The 23,062-nt window shown below is 38.9% G+C and overlaps 1 protein-coding gene across 15 annotated transcripts in view; it reads left to right on the top strand.

The window, feature by feature from the left end:
* Nucleotides 1-23,062, top strand: part of PLPPR5 (phospholipid phosphatase related 5) — a 263,660-nt gene that overhangs the window by 165,443 nt on the left and 75,155 nt on the right. For 9 of the 15 annotated variants that reach the window (XR_011811196.1, XR_011811195.1, XM_072042082.1 and 6 more), the window contains one exon: nucleotides 9,470-9,658. The exons of 3 other annotated variants lie outside the window; for them this stretch is intronic. Coding sequence is in view for 10 of the 12 variants with exons in the window: in XM_072042082.1 (XP_071898183.1) it covers nucleotides 9,470-9,658 (189 nt within the window). In the remaining 2 variants the exon portion in view is untranslated. Of the gene's footprint in view, nucleotides 1-9,013; nucleotides 9,157-9,295; nucleotides 9,659-23,062 lie in introns of those variants that run through there. 3 more of the 15 variants (XM_038183115.2, XM_027462606.3, XM_027462610.3) reach the window with 3 other exon arrangements.

Raw genomic sequence — 23,062 nt, 5'->3', positions numbered from 1 at the left:
TGCTATGTTGTAAGCCTTTTGCCCTGGCAGAAGCCCACAGAACGTCCCACTTACTGCATTTTCCCACAAGAAAATTGTAATTTCAACTTCTGATGTTCTTGCCAACTTTATAAGTGTACACTTGTACAATCTCTCTCCCCCCTCTTTAATCATTTTGGACACGTGATCACTTGCCACTTCCATTTTTTAGTACCGTTTGTCAGGAGTTCAGCTGGTTAGCTAGGTGAATAAGGCACTGAATAAAGACTTCTAAAAAGCAGTGATCAAAGCAAAAGACCTGTGTAGTATCTAATCAAGCATCTATTTAATTACACAGTAACTTGACAGCGTCCCCGAGTTATATCTTAAGCTTTAGCTTAGCAATTTCTTGAATATTTTTAGAATATTCAGAAAATATTCTGAATATTCCAACTATTTTCAGAATATTTTTAGATGAGAAAGAATCTCAAGTATGTGAGTTTAATTAAGAGCTTGAAAACTTTGGTTATTAATAATTTTAACATTATTAATAATTTTAACACCAACGATGGCAAGTTACCACAAAGAATCTTCAAAAGCTGGTATATTTACTGTTACTCTGGCTCTCTACCTTTCCAGCTGCTCCTTGTGGTTTAGGATTCACTTCTCAAAGCAGTCAAAGCAGCAAAGGTGCTCTTTTAGAAGGGATTTTTCAACTGTTGAAGTTTATTTTTTTTCCTTGCTGCCTTCCTGAGTCTCCTTCTAATGCTTGTCAGTGTACATGTTGCCTGGAAGGTGGTTATGGTGTGTAATGATGACCAAGTCAAAGGGGTAGCCTCTCAGGTTATTATCTTTTTTTTTTTTCTTTTTTTTTTTTTTTTAAGAACCAATCCTGTAACAAGTTCTATATGGCAGCTTATTGAAGCATGTGTGTGTGTGTGTGTATACATATATACACATACATATGTGTGCGTGTGTGTATATATATGTATATATATATACACACACACATACACGCATATATATATAGGACTCTCTCTCTAGAAAGGGGAAAATTAGCAGATATCTTTGCTGCTGCCAGTGTAGGTAAGCAGATGGACAGCTTCACTGTACCAATTCACCAATTTAGAGGAAATAAGATTTTATTTTTAGATATGAATTGCAATAATCAAATGAATTAAAGTAATTGCAGTGAATCACCATTAAAATGGATTGTAGTCATTAAGATTACGAATTTGTGGGTCATAGTAAATCAAAAGTAATTCAGAGAAACGCAGAAAAAAAATGGTTTGAAGGGACTCCCAGTGGTCATGTAATCGACCAATTTGCTCAGCGCAGGGCTGGCTTCAGTATCAGGTCAGGTTGCTCAGAGACTAGCCCAGCTGAAGTTTTGAATATCTCTAAGGATGGAGATATCTTGATAGAAGGAAAATATCTGGATAATGATGGATGGAAGTGCATAGTTCCTCCAATGTTTGTTTTCACTAAATGACTGTATTCTTACAAATACACTTATGAGACCTGTTTGCACTGCAGGGCATGCCGTAAGCAAAGGTTGTCTAATTAGTCCTGCTCTGAGCTTAGCCTTGTAGCCACAAGCAATATTGTAGAGGTGGCTTTCTGCAGTGGGTAGGGGGCTTCTCCAAGTGCAGAGGCATCTGTCCTGCAGTGGGCATGAACCATGTGCTTTTGTGAAGCACACCAGTGTGGGAAATGGCTGCAAGGCACATTGTCACTGGTCTGCTGATCATGTCACTCATGGCTGTGTCACAAGGCTGTACAAATGCTTTTTGTCTTTGTAGCTGTACTTCTTGCCATTAGACTTCAATTTTTCCTCTTTCCAGAGTTTTCTGCCTTTTCTGGTTGCTTATGATCAAGCTATAAAAGAAAGGGTATTTTTCACAGCAAGGATTTGTGCGAAAACATTAATGTAACATGAATGTCCTAGTGTTGAATGGAAACATGTATTGCATGTACCCCTGTAGCTGTCTGGATCGTGAATGATGAGGGCTATGCCAGGGTACAGGAGAGCTGTGTCCTGGGTGATGAATATTATGGATTGGGCTTCGGGTATTTTTTAAATTTAAAATTTTCAAAGTAACCTAAGACAATCATCAGCTTTATTTCTAACTTTATTGAACAACGACCTGTTAGTGATGTATATTGTCTGTAATTCTGTTTGGTAAATTGTGGCACTTTTTTTCCTTTTTTTTTTTTTTTTCCCCTCTATTAAAACACAGGCTTAAGGTATCCTGAGCTTGCTTTTTCTATGCATTTCATATGCTTTTAATTTTATTAAAGAATGGATAATATCCAACTTGGGAATGGGTTTTCAGGTGTAATGCTAATGAGAAATGTCTGGTATAATTTGTAAGAACATAAGTAGTTCTACCATACAACTGCTTGAGCTTATCCAGCAAGAAACTGTTGCTGAGAATGTATTGGACTTCTGCCAGGATGAGCTGCATACATTTAATGATAACCAGAGCTGGAAGTATGCAGTTATTATGGTGCATAATTTATAATATTAGTCTATTTGTCTTTCCCATTTGAGAGAGAGTTAGTAAGTGGGTTAATTTAATCTTATGTACAGACTTGTGCTTGAAATTGTCTTTGGAGTCTTGTATAATTTACCTGTTCATGATACTACAGTTCAGGGCCAAGCTCGGTTATGGAGAGAGAGAGAGAACTGCAAGTTTTAATATGCAGCTGACACTGAATCGATGACTCCTCAGTGTCAGGAGGAAGACCTCACACTTCCTTGCAGACTGCCATGCCAATGTGACAGCCTAATATCTTCTGCATGCCTCTGAAAGGCTTTTACCTTCTTCACCCTATGCATTTCAGAGTATTTCATTCCCTAGATGAGGAATTAGCAAAAGATGGCAAGTGCGCAGACCTAACATTTGAAGTTGTACTTCTGTGTAAGCATGCAGTTTAAAAATCAGAGGTTGCATTCATCCAGGTAGAGTCCGGGTTATAAAACATCAACCCTACAAGCATACAGAGAATAATTTTTCACACAAGTTTTTCCTGTGAATGAGCAAAGTCTCCTTTAGTTAATACAGAAGTGTTTCTCCATCTATCTGGTAATGTCAGCTGTTGTTCACACATCTCTGAGCAAAGTGTTTATTCTATGTTTAAAAGCACTGAGTACTGCTATACTCCAGTTCTTATAGGTGGCTAAACTGTAGATGAGAGCAAAAATAACCACAGGATTATTGGCTGGATTGGCTGAGCATTTCTTTTCTTCATGTTTGTGTACTTTCAGACTGACAAAAGTTTCATACTGACAACACAGAATCCTGATGAGTGGGCAAACATTCACTTTAAGTACAGCCCTGTAATGGAGACATACACAATATTTAACTCAGAAATTGTAATTAATCGGTCTCATTGTTTACAATAAAAAATATACACAAGAAGGCAAATTACAGCACAACAAGACTGCCATATTCAAATGAGTCTAATTAATTCAGTAGTATGTAAAGGGAGTTTTTTGAATTGGTCTGTAAAACCTTCAGGCATTGTGCAAATGTCTGAACTAATTTTGGACTATATATAAATCTAACTGTACAGATGCATACAGTGTACTGCACTGGGCAGGTCCATGTGATATTTTTTTTTCCACTTGACTGCTGCACCATGAATAAGTTAGTGCTCTGCTTATGTCAGCTACTGATTCATTAATCTGTTGTATCAATAGTCCAAGGTATTGCTGATTAACTCTGAAGGGGGGGGGAGGTTCCTTCATCAAAAGAATTGATAAGAAGGTGGGTGAATGAGATAAGTATGTTTATGGCTAAATTTTGAAGTTATTTGTATTATTTTTATTGAACCAATTACGCCAAAGTTTGCCAGGCTTGCAGGCACTTTGTATAACATTGCAGTGCTGAAAATGTGTTTGCCAATGATGAAGACTTTATAGCTGTGGTAACAATTTTGTAAGTGGTAGGATTTTTCCTGGGTTTTACCTTAGGTTAGATTAAATAATCTTTGTAAGTGTATTCAAATGTCAGGGTCTAGTTTCATTTCACATCGACAAAAGAGTATTCTGCATTTTTGTTGTTGTTCTGGCAGCATGGTAGTAGAAGTGCTAATACAGGCTTTAGTTTTCAAGATTTACAGGGCTGTGTTACACAACATGCCTCTGGCATCCCAAATTTGCTGTTCTAACCTATGAGGAACTTGCATGCAATAATACTTTTCCTTAATGTGAAGATAGCAAGCAGTTTTATGAAGACTAATTATCTTATCGATGTAAACACTGACTAGGCAACTAATGTGCTGTGACTGCTACTCATTATATCTAACTCAATCAATTCATTGTTGCCTTGTCCTCCTCCTCGTTTGTTTCATCTCCATCTGCTTGTTCCCTCATATATTTGTACTGCATTGTATGAGGTCCCCAAGCTTAGCAGGGCAAAATGTTGCCTTCTTTGGAAATAGGGTCTAGCTCTACATAATGCTGCAATACAAATGCAGTATTAATGCTTATGCTACTGTTACCTTGCCTTTTTCTTTTCCTCTCTGTGTGACTCATGAGAAGTATAATTCCTATTTTGGAGCTAGATTAGTGATGTGGAAGTGAAAGTTAAGAGTAAAGTTGATCATGTCTCACTGCAGACCTTTAAAAGATGGGTGCTAGTCTAAGATAGTCCTCAAAGCTTTTTTCATTATTGTGCAAGTGATATCATCAGAAGTTGGTATTTCTCAGTATGGAATGAATGGCACTTTCAGAGGATGATTCATCCTGCCCTATGTAGTAGAGCTTAGTCACCTACTGGAGTTGTCTCTATGTGAACTACATATTAAGACCATACGAAAAGCCTAGTTTAGGTGTTTAACTTATCCGAATCACATTGAGGGTGTTCTGGGGCAAGACCCCATTTCTGATTCTATGCTGTGCTCCTCCCTCTAGCAAATGATTTTCCTCTTGCATTATGATGGTCCTATAAACATAAATTTGAGTAGTACTTTTCCCTGGATTTAGCATTTTAATCACAGTTGGATGAAATTTGTGAAAAACAAAATAAATTTAAAAAATCCTCTATTGCAGATATTCCTTTGCTTCCTTGATTATTCTGTGGTCAATGCTCTTCTAAAGTTTTTATGTAAGTTTCCCTCCTGCTATTTGCCAATTTTGCCTGGATAAGCCAGGAGGTCTGTAACAATTCAGTTCATTCTGTCTCTTCCCTGCTGCCGTATCATCAACGTAGATGCAATATTCCCTTCTGAGTAGGCTGGTTTAATGTAATATGGAGATGTAACAGGGAAACATCCAGGGGGTTGCCAGATGCTATCGCTATGATAAGGCAGGAAAGAGAAAGGTAAAAACAGTTGGATGATTTGATATCAATTCTTGTTCTTCTTCCCATTGGGAAAGCTTTGAGTTGACTGTATTTCTTTACTGCCTTCTCTCATAGCAATATTTTGTAGCTAGAACATTCTGAAAAAAGTGATGATGTAAAGCACGGGAAAGGTTAGTGAATTTGTTTTCAAATTGGAAATACATCTCTGTTATAAAGGTCATGATTTCAGAATATTACAAAACATTGAAGTGAAGGTTTCTCTTTGTCTGCACTGCTCTACATTGTGTTTCTCGAGCTGATATTTCACTTAAAATTAAGTAGCAAATGAAAATAAAAGTATCAGGGGAACTTCTGCTCTGAGGTCAGTGGAACTATTTCCAAGAAAGTTAGTTTCAAAACCAGTCTGTCTGTCATCAAAGTTTCAACTGACGATTTTACCAATAGACTTCTGAAACAAAAATTGTTGGTTTTGGGCTACTGTTCTGCTGTTTCTACTGCTCTGCTGTCACTGTATATCACCAATATAAATCAGCAGGGAATACTGTAATTGTGGAATATATTTAGCTGACTGCATTAGTCATGGGAGATTGTGTTCTTGTGCTTCTGTTTTGGTTTGATTTTAATACATGCTTGCATATTTAACTGTGCAACTAATACATATCATGTTCATTATAATATAAAAAGTAGCTCTGGCATTACTTGATCAGCTAACTGCATATTCATGAAGGCAAGCCACTGATGTGCAGGCCATGATTATGAAGTATGTTTGCAACAATGGGAATTTGTTTATGAAAATTAAAGTAAATATTCTCATAAAATAAATATTCTCAACATATAAATATGAAAATTAAAATAAAGATTTAATAAAATATTAAAATAAATATTATTGGCCTTTTGCCTTTCATAACATTCCAAGCATTGTTTGGAGGTTGGACCTGCCTTACCTATGTATTTCTTAGCATTTTATAAATTCATTACTGTAACAAATTGTATTCTACATAGTGCAACAAAGTCCTATGAAGAGAACAGCAGCAAGTATCAAGTCCATGTATGTTTTTTAACTGGTGCAAGTAAGACAGAGCCTAATCCAAATTTTAAATTTTCAGCTACAAGAAACTAAGCCTTTCAGTTCTGAACCAGTCATTTGGCAATATGCAAATAAACGAACATGCCATTAAAAATAGCAAGGACGGAGCAAGAAATCTTCCCTAGTCTCTTACACGCACTATTAGTGCTTTTGGGAATGCTGCAATGGTTGTGCAGTACTGCCAGAAATACCAATCTAGCACTGTATATAGGTACAAGAGAAAAGAATCTTGTCTCCTTCCAAGCTCTGAGAAATTGCCCATACAGAACCAGTCTGTGTCCCATATATGTTATTCTGGGAAGTAATAAAACAGACAAACCAATCTGTAGTGTCTGTTAACATGGCAGATAGGAAATCTACATTAGATTGCATCATCCAGACTATGCATGAATATCTACAGGTCCACAGTCTGATGCAATTCATTATAAAAGGAGCTATATGATAGCAGATCTTGCAGCTTGGGAGATGTTGCTAGTAGTAACAAAAGCAGATAGTAGATGGGGATAAAGTAACTTTAAACAGCTTTCTCCATGCAATTTTTAGACTGTTTTTCTTAGTCAGATATGCCAATAGGTAAATATTTGGGGGGCAAAAAGGAAAATGCGTTCAATATATGCAAATTCACAGTTACTAATATCCACTGCAGAAACAGTCACAGATCTACAGGGGTTTCAAAGAGGGGGAAAAAAATAAATTTTATCTACTTTCTGCTTTCAATTTTATTTTTTTTGGCATCTGGTCATCCACCCTGTAGTTGAGCCACTTGGTATTCAGTGAGGCAACCTGGCTATTTTTCACACATGATGATATTTGCACTAAAAATCGGAGCTGGAGAAAGAGAACAATTCCCTCATTTCCTCAGTGAAGCATCAAGTTGACCATCATTTCTGAATGAAAAACGGAGCCTGACTTTTTTTTTATTTTTTATTTTTTTTAAGTTTTTCATCAGTGATCTGAGTCTCCTGTCAATGAAGCTGACTTTAAAACTCCTTTGTGACTTAAATCCTGTGTTCTCTGGTTTGCAGTTCTGTTAGCCAGTTCCCCTGCAGTGTCTGAAGCATGGGACACTAGATTCAGCCAAATAGATGTATTCCTGCCTGTTGCACACCATGTATTTGAATGACTGGAAGTCTAAATATTGTCACTTGTAGAGTAAAAGAGAAGCATGAACAAAGTCTCTCTTCATTGTAATGACTCTAATTTATTTTTTTTAATAGCCTATGCTTCATTTAATGGCATTCAGTATATACTTGATATAACATTTGTCATGTGCATCTACACAAAAGACAGAGCACTCAGGATACGGATGCGTTCCTGTACAGGCAGAAGTGTTAGTGATTTCTTTTAGCCTTAACGAGGGAAGGCCAAAGGTATTTCTTATGTCTACCAAGGCTGCAGAGAAGTAAGAGTCAGATTCTTCTCTATTTCCAGACACAGGAGGAGGGGCAGTGGGCCCAGGATGGGATACAGGAAATTCTGGTTTAGGGTACGGAAAAATTGTTTTACATATCAGTTGTTGGACATGGAAACTGCTTGTCCTGGGTGGCTGTGGAATTTCCATCCTTTGAGATATTTAACAGGTGATGACATGGCCCTAAGCGACCTGATCTAACAGGACCTGCACTAGCTGGTTGGACTACATGACCTATAGAGTCTTTCCAAAATCCTTCAGTGATTTTGAAATTAGCTTCACAGCACTTTGTAAATCAGGACTTTGTCCTCTAATTCTTATATGCAATAGTTTCCTTGGAATATCTATAAACAGAAGTTGGCTTGTAATAGACTGGGAAATTTAGAAGTATTTTATTAGCTAGATACTGGAACTTCATAACTCAGCAGTGTACTACTGTACCACAGCCACGGCAATCCTGGGGTGCTGTCAGTGCTCCTCTGGGGCACCTACCTAAATACAGCTCAAGAGCCACGTGCTGCTTGCTGCAGTCCTGCTGGTGGCTTTGGCCTTTGGATCAGAACTCATAAGCTGGCAGTGTGGCTCATTGTGTGCAACATGCAGGATGAAATTAAGGTTTTTACATGTATGGTAATGGGTAGTAGACTTTGCGCTAAAGAAGGGGGGAGAATAATCTCTGTGCTAGGCAGAATTCACCACAAGATGTCTCATGTCTCACTACATATAAATCACAAAGGTACGGAGCTATCCAGTTATGGCTGGTGAACGTAAGGCAAATGGCATGGTTTGGGTTATTCTGGGGAGTATGCTAAGAACACACAAAAATAGACTTAGAAGTGGAATCCAGACACGAAGACTGTGTTCTACAAGAGCCAATTAAAAATAGACACATGGAGACTAACATCACTGAAGGCGAACACAGCTCTCACAGGAGGAGGAAAGGGAACAGTTAAGACCAAAGTACTGCCCTGGAAGAATGATGACACCTTACAGAACAGGGCTATCCGCTCCCCTTTGCCTTCAGCGAGCAAGCCAAGGGAAATCCTTCAGGCCGAGGTATCTCTTACAGGCTGTTACCAGCCGTGGCACATTTTGTCATGTGGAAGGAGTACCTTTAAGTAACTTCTGAGCTTTGGCTTTTGGAGGGCAGAGCAGCCCCTGTGCAGGTGGAGCCGTGTCCGCTCTGCCCACCGTGTATTCTCGGGGCCGTGCCCCTGGGGATTTCGAAGTGGAAGGCTTTTGGGGTCACTTGGGTGATTTCTCCCAGCGCTGAAACCTCCCTTCTCCTCCCCGGGGCTGCTGCCCAGCCGCCCCTTCTCCCTGTGGCTTTGCCCGCGACTCCCTTCAGCAGCGCCCCGCAGCGCAGAGCATCTTCCACCGAGCCCGAGGTGCGGGGGCGCTGCCGCGGCGCGGAGGGACCGCTCCGCTGGGGCTCCCCGCCGCCTTCCTCCTCCTCCTCCTCCTCCTCCTCCTCTCGGGCCGGGTCCCGGCGGGGCGGAGCGGAGCCGCCCCTCCCGCCGCCGCGCTCCGCCCGCCCGAAGCGGTGCCGGTGGCGGTGGCGGTGGCGGTGGCGGTGCCGGGCCCCCGCCTGCCCCGTCCCCGCCCGCGGTGGGTGCCGCCGGGGAGCGGGGCTGCCGCGGCCGCCGGAGCCCCCCGTCCATGCGAGTGCCCTCTCCGCTCAGCAGCATGCTTTACTTCCAGATGGTGATCATGGCAGGGACCGTGATGCTGGCTTACTACTTCGAGTACACCGACACCTTCGCCGTCAACGTGCAGGGCTTCTTCTGCTACGAGGGCGCGTACCGCAAGCCCTACCCGGGCCCGGAGGACAGCAGCGCCGTGCCCCCGGTGCTCCTCTACTCGCTGACGGCGGGCGTGCCCGTGCTGGTGGTAAGCCCCGGCCGCCGGAGGGATGGGGGGGACCGGCCGGGGGGCGACGCCGGCGGCCGGGGGGCTCCGGGGAGGGCCGGCGGTCCGGGGGGGGCTCCGAGCCCCGGCCGCTGCCGCCCCCCCGGCTCGGCATTTATTTTTAGCGCCCGTTTATGTAAGGGCCCCGCTGGCTGCTGCCAGCCCCGCCGGGTGCAGCCTCCCTCCAAGCGTGCGGCGGTCGCAGGTACGGGGACTACCCGGGGAAGCCCGGCTGCTGGCAGCCGTAGGGTGGTGTTTCACCCAGCGCTAATTAAAAATAATAATCCTCTGCCGGTTTGTTTGTTTGTTTATTTTGAAAGTAGGCTGACCTGTGAAAGGAGCAAGGAGCAGTTCTGCTCGATTTGGTCGTTTCCGTGTGTCACAGAGACTGATGGGGGTGCAAACTAAACCGGGGTCTCTAGTTCAGTACGATCTCCTGCCGGTCTTGTTTAAGAAGATGCATCGGAAATTAGTCTTATTGGTTTTCTTCGCTTTGGGGAAAAAAAGCTACGAGAGAATTGCTGAATGCACTATTTGCGTTGTCAGCTAATGAGAACATTAGCATCATTTAATAATCCCTGACCATCCTGTGGAGCAAAGACTAGGCGGGGGGGGGAATGAGATGGGAGTACTGAACCATCAGGGATGGATTATATACAGACTCAGCAGGTGCACAGTTACACATACACAAACTCCTTGTAAAGAGTTTGTTTTAATGAGCTGTTATCATTACAAATCAAAAAACCAAACCCCTTTACAGTAAGAGGAGGCCTCTTAAGGTAGTGGTTATTAGTAGGTAGTGGTTATTACTTTCACCAATTCATTCCTTTTCAGGAAATTATCTAAAATGTGAGAACAGAAAGCTTCATCAAGCTGATACTGTGGTTAACTGCAGACACTTCTGTTGTGCATCAATGTCTCAGATGGCATCCACAGTGAAGTCTTATGCACAGCTTTAGTGTTTGAGACATCAGGCTGCATTGGAATAATTTATAGCAAGTTTGTTCTTTTTTTTTTTTTTTCTTCCCTCGGGAATGAATTAATCTTTAGCAAAAGATGTTACATGACTATTTGGGTAAATTCTCCTTTCTGTTACAATATCTGTTAGATGACCATTTTATTTATCTATTTTCTTGGTCTTTTGAACCCTCAAATTCTGTTGAGATTTCAAAGTGCTTTTTGTTTGTTGGTAGTATTTTTCTGTTGCATGTGGCATTTGTTGTACTTTTAATTATATTTCCTCTGTTTGGCTTAGGACATTTTATAGAGTATGTCGGATATTTATGATGAGCATCTCTTCTTTCTAATGTGTGTCAGCAAAACGGATTGGTACTTGCCATTCATTTCCTGGGTGTTAGATGATGACGTCAGAGAAATCTCTAAGACCTTTGGCTTGGCGGTCTTGTAATTAGCCTTGGTAAATACCTAATAATGGAATTTAGTGATGGTTTACTGTTCTTCCTCTCCCTGTTCCACTTCCTCAGGAAAATGAGATGCATCAGTTGGTCAGGGCACGGAAAGTCACATTGCAGGTGACTTTTGCACATTTTTATTTATTTTATTATTTTATTTTATTTTATTTTATTTTATTTTATTTTATTTTATTTTATTTTATTTTATTTTATTTTATTTTATTTTATTTTATTTTATTTTATTTTATATTTTATTTTATTTTATGTAGACTTTAGCCTTGGGGAAGTCTCCTGACTTCAATAGCACTAAATCGAATCATTAATATTATTAAATAAAGGAAAAAATATTCAGTCTAGAGACAAAATTCTGACTCTCCAAGGGCAATCCTCTCATGCTTGGTGTTTCCATGGGATAACTCTTGCTCAGCCAGGCAGGGTATGAAAATTGTCTTTCATTGAAAGAAGCAGCGAAGGTGATATTTCTTCACCAAAGCTTCTTGTATGCTTTTAGTGGTAGTGAAACTCCCTTACCAAGTTTACACAGGGGTGAATTAGATTTTGTTCTATTTCATTTCTATCTCATCTATGAAGGTTTGAACATATGTGCTCTGTGTATTTTTTTCCTATAATTGAAACATGAAAACAAACGTGACAAAGATGTATTTCTGCCTGTAAGGATACAAAGACAAACCTATGGAAAAATGGATTTATACGAATTAAAATATACTCTTGTTTGCAAAATCACTGTTGTTATGGAAAATTGTTTATTAAATGCTATGATTTGTGGGAGTGTTTCTTCCAAATTTTCCTCTTTCATTCCATTCTTTTGACATAGTGCTTTGGACATGTTAGTCCAAAGCTTCTAACTAGCTGTACCATTTTGTGTAATATTTATTTATTACTTTCTATTAGCTTGGCATGTGGAGTTAATGCTCTTTTGGGTGCCTTGAAATAGAGCATCAGAAAGTCTTTATCTTGATGTTCAGGGTAACTAACTTCTTATTGAATTGGGGCTTGTCAAACTGGAGCCAGGATATGCTTCAAGGTAACCCAGGCTCCCTTAATATGACTCACTGATGGGTTCCTTTGCATTGAATTGTATTCAGGTTGCTCTAGAATGAGAATAATTGGATTTTCCAAGTGACTGTCCTCTTCCCACATACCTGCTGTTCAAAAACTGAAAAAAAATAAAATAAAATAAAGTGCCAGTAGTAGGATCCATCTTCATAAGCATCTCGTCAGTAATGGGTGTCTTACTGCTTTGAGGCTGGCACACAGCTGCTCATCCAAACTCCTGTGCCACATCTGAGCTTGCTCATCCAAAATCCTGTGCCACAACTGAGCTACAGTAGCAGACTTGTCCAGCCATGCAGTCAAGTGTCCACACACAGGGCGAAAACATGCACGTGCTGAGACGTAAGTAATGAGTTGGGTCATTTGACAGGGATGTATCTGCAAGCACAATGCTAATCCTGAAAGCTTTCAGGTTAGTCTTTCCAATGGTGCTGCCTAATAACATGCTGCTGCAGCATTGCTGCCACACTTCCATTCTTGAGTCCATCCGCTTGGCCTTCCTTTCTGCCCCCTGTCATCCCAGGGCAGATGCAGCTGGTTGTCAGTCATAGATCTGTAGGATTTTGAGCTGGCAAACGGAGTCCTTGCACAGTAGCAGAGATTGCTTGCTGAACTGTAATGCTTGACTTGCAGGTGCTCCGCTACAGGGAAGTGAAACTGGGGCTAAAGGAAGGGAGTTTCATGCTCTGCATTTGGGGCTTACGGAATTTGCACGTGTCTTTTGTCAAATACTTCAAATATCCCTTGGGTCATGTAGTAGCTAGAGAGAAGTTAAATTGTTGAGCTATTCACTTCAATAGTAATCAATTTTATTGTCCACGGCTGCTTGAAGATCCTGTAACTTCATAGGTATAACAGCAATTGTAGAAAGCCTGTAGCAGCAGTTGTTCTGTAAGATGAGAAGAGCTTCTTCCTCTCCTTCTTTCCAGATGGTTTCCAATCTTTTAAGCAGGATACATTACATCATTGGTTTTCAATCTGTGTTCTCTGATGGATTATCTCTGAACGGTATATGCATCTGTTAAATCTGTAGCTATGAGTTCTTCCACTGGAGAATTTTGAGGGCCTGGATGTTTATTATTATTATTTTTACTTCATTATTTTTTAGGCTGGAAATAAAAGCAGCTTGTCATGTAACAAAACACATGCTCCCTTCCAATACTAGGCTATTATTCATGGAAGGTCTCCTAAGTCTTACCTTCAGGCATAGTAGTGCCTTGAGTGAGTGGATGCATTTACATCAGCAGTCTTAGGCAGACTAATAGTAAAATGTTCTGCAAAATGGAGAAGGGGTTGAAATTGCTATCAGAAGAATGTAAAAGCCTGAAGCAGGAGATTCCATGGTGGAAGAGACTCCCACAGAGGCAGTACTTGCCATGTGTTCAAGTCCTCCCATTTGTCTCTGTGGCTCAGGTTGAAGGAGGAGTGCTGTCTGGGCATTCCTGTGCTTTTACTGTCTGTGGCAGTGATAGCTGGAATTCTCAATACTTTTTTTCTTTTAAGTCAAATGTGAGGGTAATGAGCAATGTGCTCTTGATTTGAGTCTACTCAAATATTCAATAAGAAAGAAGTGGTAGCTGAGAGCTCAGTGCTATTTAAGCCATTTCCCAAAGTGCCACTTTTTGCTCAGTAGGCTGGTTGCTTTTTTAGACTTCTTATGACAGATGTAGCTTGGGAAATATACGTCAGTATAATCCTTTCGCTTCCAGTTAGAAATGATTTGTAAAACTGTTTCAGAATCTGGAGAGTGATCAGTTCTGCATTACTTCTTTCTGATAGATCTTACTATTTTTTACCTCTCTAAAATACTATTATCTGTGCTCAAGGATTCTTTCAGTGGCTACATACACTAATATGGAACACATAAAATGGAAAAAATATTTAAGTAAATAATTGGTGTAAAACTCAATGTATAGGACCTATGATGTATGCTGACTGGTTCACAAAAGCCAGGAGGAGATAATGACACATTTAACTGTAAACAGTCTTATTATGCTAATGATGTTTGTTTTTATTTCCAAGTAACAAGCAGATGATTATAGTACTTATTCATAAAATATACACTTTTATGTGCTTACATGAATTCCTAGCATATTCATATATTCTCTGTAAACCAATTAAAGAGTGATTTATTTTAGAAAATCCTCTTAATATCATCATTGAAAAAAATATCTGCAATTCAGGCAAAGTACTGTATTGTATTTTTTTTAAGTAGACTGGATGAATCTTTAAATTGGCACATCCCAAGCTAAGAATGAATGTAAAGAAAACAGACATTCAACCTTCACATTAGCTTTAGTCAGTATTTTTTTTTCCTGACTGAACAATTGAGGAAGGAATTTTGAAGCATGGCAAAAAATGACAAAAGTGAGAAATGTCACATGTCGAATTTACTGTATCCTGATGCTTTAAGAAAAAAACAAGACAATTCTGTGAATAATAAGAAAGAGAAGCTTCCCTTTGAAGAATCAGCAGATTTCATGTCTCTCTTCTTTAGTGTCTTTGCTGATCTCTTTCCAGGCCTGAGCAGCTCAAGACTGTAGTTGTGCAAAGACCTGAAAGGGATGCGCTGCTTGTCTCTAGCATGTAGATAGGGCTGATATGATTGGGCTTGTGTCTGTTTTCCTCTTCCTTTTTGAACCTCCTAGTTCCTATTTTCCTTCTTGCACCTATGATTCCATGTGCTGTGGCATCAGGAACTGATCTGATTTTGTCAGACTGAGTTTTCAAAATGTTCCTGTCAGAGTAGGCTTTTAAGCTGTAGAGTTCACTTTGAAATTACTTTACTCTGATATAACTTAGTGTTGTACATGAAAAAGGATGCTGGCTGGGGATTCATGGCTGGGACATCAAAACATTCTGTTACCTGTTTGTTATAACTTAAGGGAAAAACACAACTTAAAGTTCTGAAAAAGAAATTTCTGGAAGTGTCCTCTGGGAATTTGCTATGACAGGAATCTGAATTCCCTTCATACCTGAGAACTTTAAATGCTTTTCATTCCTGACCTCAGGAAAAAATAAAATAAAATAAAATAAAAGCAACACCTTCACAAATTCTTTTTCCATCTATTTTATGCTGAAATTTTCTGCTTCTTGGCTGATACAAAGCTACTTTAGCTTCTGTGGACACTTTGATACTATTGGGAAAAAAAAAATAAAGCATGGAGGCAGAATAAAAGACTTTTCTCCTGTTCTACTTCTTGAAGTAGAAGTGGTTTCTGTGCATCCTGAAGGAAACTAAGCTGTTTTGTCACTTCTGCCAAAAAAAAATCAAGAAAACTTGATAAATAATGCAGGGATGCGCAGTTGTCAGCAGCTCTGTGTTACAGGGCAAAAAAATCTTAGAATGTGTAGTGAGGTATTCAAGTGTTCATTTCTATATGCATCTTCTAGAGTAAAGTAAAGGAATTGGCCAGCAAAAGTGTTCAGTGTGTCCAGCATTCTGTCCAGGAGCAGTAAGCTCTTTTTTCTACATATCTGGCTGCAATATTCCCAATAATGTCTTGGAAATTATAATAATAATGCAATGGAAGATTAGAATTACACATCCAGCTTCATATAAATTGGGTACACCAGTTTTGTCCTCTGAAATCAAACAGAAATGGTTTTACTTGTGTGCCTTCTGCCTCTTGATATGTAACCTGTGTCACTAGTCCTGGAATATCTTTGATTAGTGAGAATTTATTTGTGTACTTCTCTTGCTGGCACATTTGACAGCTGTGAAGACTTTACGTGAATAAGTGATTGCCAGAATACTTTGTTTACTCTGTGATCAAATTGTTCCTGAAGGGCCCTTTTGTTCTCTGTCTTCATAACTCTCATTGAACCTGTGTGCACAAGTTCAACTTTTTTTCTTTGGTAGTCTTCTTCCTTCTTTTTCACATTATTATTGTTATTGCTGCTTTTATTTTTAATGTGCAAAAGTTGGGGACTTAACCACTTTTTTGGAAGGGAGGAAGGCTGGCAGAAGATGTTGATGCTGAGAGGCTATTTATATCGTGTTCTCCCTTTGTGAAGGGATAATTGCATTGCAACTTTACTTAAGAATAAAAAATAAATCACACTGTTAAGGTCTGCAGTAACTTTGTGTACCAGATGTCAGTATTGGCCTTTTGGGGCACATAGCAAGACAAATACATGGTTTGATAGTCTGATGCTGTTTTTATCCCAGCATATGACCACTAATCCAACAGAGCTGTAACCAGGAGAAACAATAAAAGATTCAGAACCATTGTGTTTTTTTTTCCACAATCCTTCTTTATCTGTCTGTCTTCCTCTTGTGTTGTGATGGCTTACATGAACAGTGCCTGCAGAAGTAATGTTTCTACTTCCAATTGAATTTAGAATTTCTGCCAGGCTTGCTATGCACACAGCTTACAAACACTAACAATCTCAGGTCCATATGCTTCATCCCTTGATGGACTCTCTGGATGTAAAGTGGCAAGCAGATGTGAACAAGGCAGACAGGGTTCTGTTTGCAACAGCTGAATGCCTGCTTGTCCTATAAATGATGCACTTATGTTTAAGTGAGGAAAATGTTAATCCAACTGATCCTGCACCATACGATTAGGGAATTTGTATGCATTGTTTGTAATCTGAAATAGTAGGCTTGAGGTAATGATCAGTTGCTACACTGAGCAGTTCTTGCTCATTGTACATCATAGAGGATTGAAGAGATTGGTCATTTATTTTGCATCATATGGACACCAGCAAAGTAGAAAAGTAAGTAGCTTTAGTTGTGCTTTTCAGCCTTTATCAGTGATTTTTTTTACAAACAAAACAAGAAAACATTTACAATGTTCTTGCAGCTTCTCTCGGGTACATTGAAGTGCTTCATGGCCTTGGTTTCATCATGAAAAGGTTCTTATTTAGCTAAGATGTTGTACCATGTAGATTATAAGTAAATAGCCTAGCTGAGGTGGATATACCACATCTCCAGTCCTCAGAAAACATCCCGTGGCGTGCTGTTTTAACGATGAATATCCTTTCTGAATATACTAGTCTTGATATTCATGCATAGTACCACAAATCTGCAGTTGAAGAAGTAGAAAGGCATAATAGCATTTTCTATCTCTGATCAGCAGCAGCCTTGCTTTGTTCAGATCACTTCACCTGGCCTTCAGGTGTGAATATAAATATATAACATAAAGCACTAAGAAATCTGAGGTAGAAAAATTACTGGATATAATAATGTATTTTAAAGATCTACTTGTAATCTAGTAAATTTTTCAGTAGCCTCTTCAAAATTGAATCTTGATCCCAGACGCTAGCTCCTGGTTAGGAGGCACCAAAAATCTAAAAAAACAAAAAAAATAGTCCCTGGGTTAAGCTCTAGTGAAAAATCAGTAAGCTGTGAATTAAACTTCTACTTACCATTCTGGACAACATACAGTGTTACCTGTAATTTTGCATGTATTTTACTAATGTGTCATAATTACCAAGTATATTATATCATTATATATCAATATTATATATAATAATTATATGGCACTCTAATTAACATGTTATACATATTTATTAATGTACATTTAATTATAAATTCAATATGAATTTGTTATAAGGGGTTTCATCTTATGGATAGCTTTTTTTCCTTCTCTACAAATACACTTGTTGCCTGTCAGCTATGTAGGGTCAAGGAGTATGTCTGAAAGCATTCATTGCTAAACTAATTAGAGTATTTCTGGGGGAGAAAAAAAAAATAAAACTAGTAAGAACAGAAGTCAGCCCAACAGTATCCTGTTGTTTTGATTCTTTTTTTCCTCCTCTATATAACATAACATTTTATACCATTGGTTGTTTTAAGCTGGTATTTTTCATGCTGTCTCTAAGGGATCTGAGTCTTTTTTTTTTTTTTTTTTTTTTGTTATTCAATCTCTGAAAAATATTATGATAATTTTATTTGGTCACTTTGTAGTTTGTTTCTTTGTAAACCAAGAATGAAGTACACAAATCAGTACGTGGAACTCGGCTTCACAGGGATTTCTGTGACCAGTCCATACCAATTTAGAGTTCAGACAGGACTGAATTAATTCTGCTTGAAGATTTGTTAATTATGGGTCAGCTGAGCTGCAGTAACCAACCATGTGCCAACCTGCAGCCTGTGGGGAGGATGAGGTGAAGTATTTTAGTTTGATCTGCTTTAATTAAGACCAGCCAATACGTGCTGCCTGTTTGGATGTTGCAGGGCAGGTGCGTGGACTGTCTGTTAACGTGGCTCTGCTGACGAGTGGCGATGCCTGTGGTCAAACTGCTGCTTGCTGGTGTCTGACCACCCAGTCAGGCAGTTTTAGCACTTGCTAAAGGTTTGATCATATTTACATAGTTTGAATTTGGTGTTCAGAGCCTCTCTGCATCTCATTTTCTGCTTCTCCTGCTCCTACGGCAGGCATCCTTGGACCCGTCAGGTGTACCTGGGCTCTGCTATGAGACTGCTCTCAGGGCTGTGGCTGTTGCATGTTCAACAGGCATGAGTCTGAGCGTCTGAGAGGCCCAAGGGAGGAGGCAGGAGCTGGGGCTGCAGGTATGCTTGTGTGAGTGATGCTGAGGATAGCCCAGCCGATATGGTACTCCTTGCCAAGTGCTCGTGCTCAGCTGATACCAGCATTTCAGTTACTCACGGGGACTCTTTCCAGAACATTTAGCAAAGGCAGAAGAGATCTATCAGTAGGCAGACTGACCTTGGGGTATGTAAGTAGTCTGTGGACATTTGCAGCTGGCAGAATGAATGTCCGAAGCTGGGCTGTGATTTCTGTCAGGCTTTGACTCGTTAGAAAGATCTGGTCACCCAAGCATGACATAGATTAAGACTTTACTGCCTTCCTGTCAAGTGGCAATTGTCAAACTAGTCTTCTCTGTAAAGCACTTCAAGATTTATGTGTGGAAAGAACTATATGAGAGCGAGGTATGTACTAACTGTTAATTAAATATTCAGTGCTACCTGGAGTAGTAGGGCTTTCCTGAGATGGAACAATGTATGTGAATGAGCATGGTGCTGATAGAATCTTTTTATGGAGCCATTGTAAGAGTCAGAATTGCAGTTTTACTAGGTATTTCTTTTGTTTATGAATTAATTTGTGATGGCTGTGTGATTTCTACAGTGGAAGAAATCATAAGACAGAGTCTATCTCTGAAACAAATATATATATATATATTTTTTTTTAAGTATGTGTGCATGCACAACACGCAGTCAGAAAATGATCAGATTTAGGTGTTTGATTTATATCCATAATGTAATTTACATTTTTAACCTTGAATGCCAGTAGGAAAAAAAAAAGGCCTGAAAGAATTCCTTTGCCACAGCAGAGTAACTAAGAAGGTTGTTCTGTTACTGAACAGGTGATAGCACCTTTCAACACAGCATACTTTGAACTTCTGTTTCTAGCAAAAGCTTCAATTTCTAAAATAATGAGATAACATCCAACACTGATTAAAAACACAATATATGTAAATACATTTACATAACAACAATGTATTTTATCAAATAGTCCTTTATTGTCTTCACAGAGAAGACAAATGCCAGCTCTTACAAAGCCTGCCTTGAAGAAAGTAGTGTCAAAACTTCACAAGATCTAAAATTGTTAAATAGATTCATTCATCCTTAAAACACTTCTCTCACCACTTGAGCTTTTTTTGGAGATATCTGATAAAGCCAGCAACATGTTTAATATTATTTTACAGTTCTATGCAAAGGAGTTGATCCTTGTTAAGGTAAACCAATATGCATTATTTTATGAGTGGAAGGAAATACAGGCACATATTGACGAAGAGTAGCTGGGCTTTTATTTTTTCCTTTTTTTTTTTTTTTTTTTTGGCTTATAGACTTTGCAGTTAGATTTCAGAATACCATTGCATGCCTAAAAGAGCTGTTTTTATCCTCTGCTGTCTTCACAGCAAAGTATACAATCTCCCCTCTGTCTTGTAGGCATTTCCTGTACTAGGAATTTTTTGCTAAAATTTCCCACTCTTGCTGCTCCTGTTTCAGCTCATTGGCTGCTGTGGTAATGAGGGCATTTGGGACTTCCTCCTAATTGAAGCACTGCATTGTGTAAACTCCTAAACAGGGTCAGACAACATAGTGTTGCCAGCTGCACATCTGCAGCCATCTGGATTTGTGGCAAAAGCACTAAAATAGATATTGTGTAGCAGAGGTGAAAGAGTGATGAGGGTGGTGCAAATCATATTTGCACAAAACTGCAAAGTAAATGCCCCACATTTGATCTGCAGTATACGCAGAATCATTATTGAGATCTTGCTTCTACATTAATACGTATCAAATAAAGACAAATGGGATACGCTCTGTGAAGAAGCTTGCTGCCTCATTCCCTACAATTGCACTGTTACATGAAGAGATAAATAATCATTAAAGCCTCTGATACTCATAAACAGTTCTCTGCTCCCACTTCTATGTCTTCATTAAGATTCTGTTTCTAATAAACATTGTTATTGTAATAAATGGATATATTCAAGCACTCTTAAGGAGAAATAATTGCACACCGTCAAATTGCAGCTTTCAAGACTGAAGACAGAGAGTCAGGTGAATGGTCAGGATTGTTTTCTGTCTGTACTTATTAGTTGTTTGGGGGGTGCCTAGATGAGGGATTTCTCTTTTCCTTTATGATCCTTTCTCACTCATCAGCATCTCTCGTGTCCTTTCCTGTGTGTCTCTTGAAGTCAGTTTGGGTTTGGGACTGTTTCATTCAGTTGGACTGCATGTCATGGAACGGGCAATACGAGGTGTGGTCCCTATTTTTCTTTGCAAGCTTTTGTTTCTTCATTTGTGTGTTGGCTTTCACGGGCATTAGCAATATGGGTTTGCTTACTAGGTAGTTTTACTGCTGTTTTTATGCTGAATGTAAGTATTTTGTACAAGTGATGTGAGACAGCTCAGAATGAAGTCACAGTCCTAGATGAATGCCTTGCATGTAAAGGCTTTCAAAGTGTTTTAAACTAATTTTATAATACCACATGGATCCTTTACCCTAATTGCAGTGTGAAGACTATAAAGTATTACTTAATAACAGTGAATTTAAGGTAATATACTTACAAGTGAGCATTACAGTTTTGGATTTTACTTTCTAATTTGCCTGACTTGGTAAAACTCCTTCCCAAACAGGTAGCACTGCTCCCTTCTAAAATTGGTAGGGCTTCCTGGTTTTATTTTAATATCTTCTTGGGATGAGATTCATAGTTGAAAATGATCTTCCCATTTTGTCTGCAGTATTGCTTTTATTCTTTTTTTCTACAATGCCATTGATTTTTCACAACTAATACAGACCCTGTTAAATTTAGGAGGGATGTTACCTTCAATTTTTAACTAGAAAAAGGTAATGACCTTAATGTGTTTGTTTGGCTTAAAATAATTGTAGAGGAAAAGAAGCTTATACAGAGGTCATTATAACTGGAGTGGAGTTAGTTACATGCTTTCAAAGAAAGCTGTTTTATTGCAAAACTAGTTTTTAATAAAATTGTTTAATAAAAATGTATAAAATTGTTTTATTGAGTATATACATAAATTTATCATTATAGATCAAATAGCAATGGACAGTAATAAAACAAAGTCAAGAATTACAGGTGTAGGTTTTGCATTCATATATTTTGCCACAGTAAGCCAAAACACATTTTTTTGGAGTCTCACAGGTATTAATCATATGTGCAGCCTGTTTTTTCCATAGTTACATTAAAACACCAAGGTGCTTGTACTGATAGGGTATTTGGCCCTTTGGTTTCAGTTGTATGATGAATATGGCATTTCAGTGAAAGTGGACTTCCTTGAACTGATCTCAGGAATAATGTTTGCATAATGTAGCTTGCCTTGAGTAGAAGTAAGATAGAAGCAAGAGAGTATGAAAAGCAGGAAATTCAGATAGTGTCCTTCCTCTGAGTCTCTGAGAACAGTTGGCTCCAGTCATATACTGACTGTAAAACCACTAGTCTGTGACCAGAATCTTTAAGAGATGCCTTTTACATGATTGGTTTTTATTGAAACAGGGATGAAAGGCCATTTATTTTGAATTTTGCAATTGAATGTTGATCTTGAATAGGAAAATGGAGTTGTGTAGATTACCTAGGGTTTAAAGCATGAAGTTACATAGCTGTTGGAAGTGATTGTTGGTATGGGTAACATTACTACTGGTATTGTGCTCATCAAGGAATAATGCTTTCAACATGTAAAGAAGGGTTAAAAAACAAATCTCTCTCAACAGACAGAAAAAAAATATTGCTTTCTTGGATAGCCAAGAAAGTACAAAGGGCCAAGGCCAGGCCATAAGGAGACACAGTCTTTTTCACATTTAGCACTTGAAGTCCAACAGAGTACCTAATTGATACGACTGGGTGCAGGGTTGAAAATCACGTTGCAGTGATGCTGTATGGAATTCATCTTCTAATAAGGAAGATAAATGACAGGGTTTTGAACAGGCTTGTTTTTCCTTTGCAAATATTATGGTATTTTAAAGGTTGAAGCTGAGCACCTGAAAAAAAAGGTGCTGAAAATTTTGATGTGAAGTTGCTTTTCAAATTCCCTAATGACATAATTACATTAAAGCAACTTTTTTTTCGAGTATCACTGATAGATCCGGAGAGTAAAATTAATTGCTCTTTGATCAGATTAAAACCCATCTTCCTAACTAGGTCTGTTTGTTGAGGGAAGTATAGAGCTTGGAAACTTTGGATAATGGCATCTTCAATATTTTTTTTTTTTGGCAAAAAGAAAATAAGGAGAATTTAACACTTATATCAATTTCTCATTTAGATAACTTATCTGGTATATTTCAGCCTGAAATAATTTTACTTTTTGGAACATGAATTGATTTTTTATGTGCTTTTAGAAGGCAGATTTGAATTGATCCTTCCTCTCCCCATCATCATTTTCAGACCAAAATAACTAGTTTTTCTTAGATGA

Source organism: Anas platyrhynchos, chromosome 8, assembly GCF_047663525.1.
Source record: "Anas platyrhynchos isolate ZD024472 breed Pekin duck chromosome 8, IASCAAS_PekinDuck_T2T, whole genome shotgun sequence".
Lineage (NCBI taxonomy): Eukaryota > Metazoa > Chordata > Aves > Anseriformes > Anatidae > Anas > Anas platyrhynchos.
The sequence above is the reverse complement of the archived record's forward strand: the minus strand, read 5'-3'. Positions and strand labels throughout refer to the sequence as shown.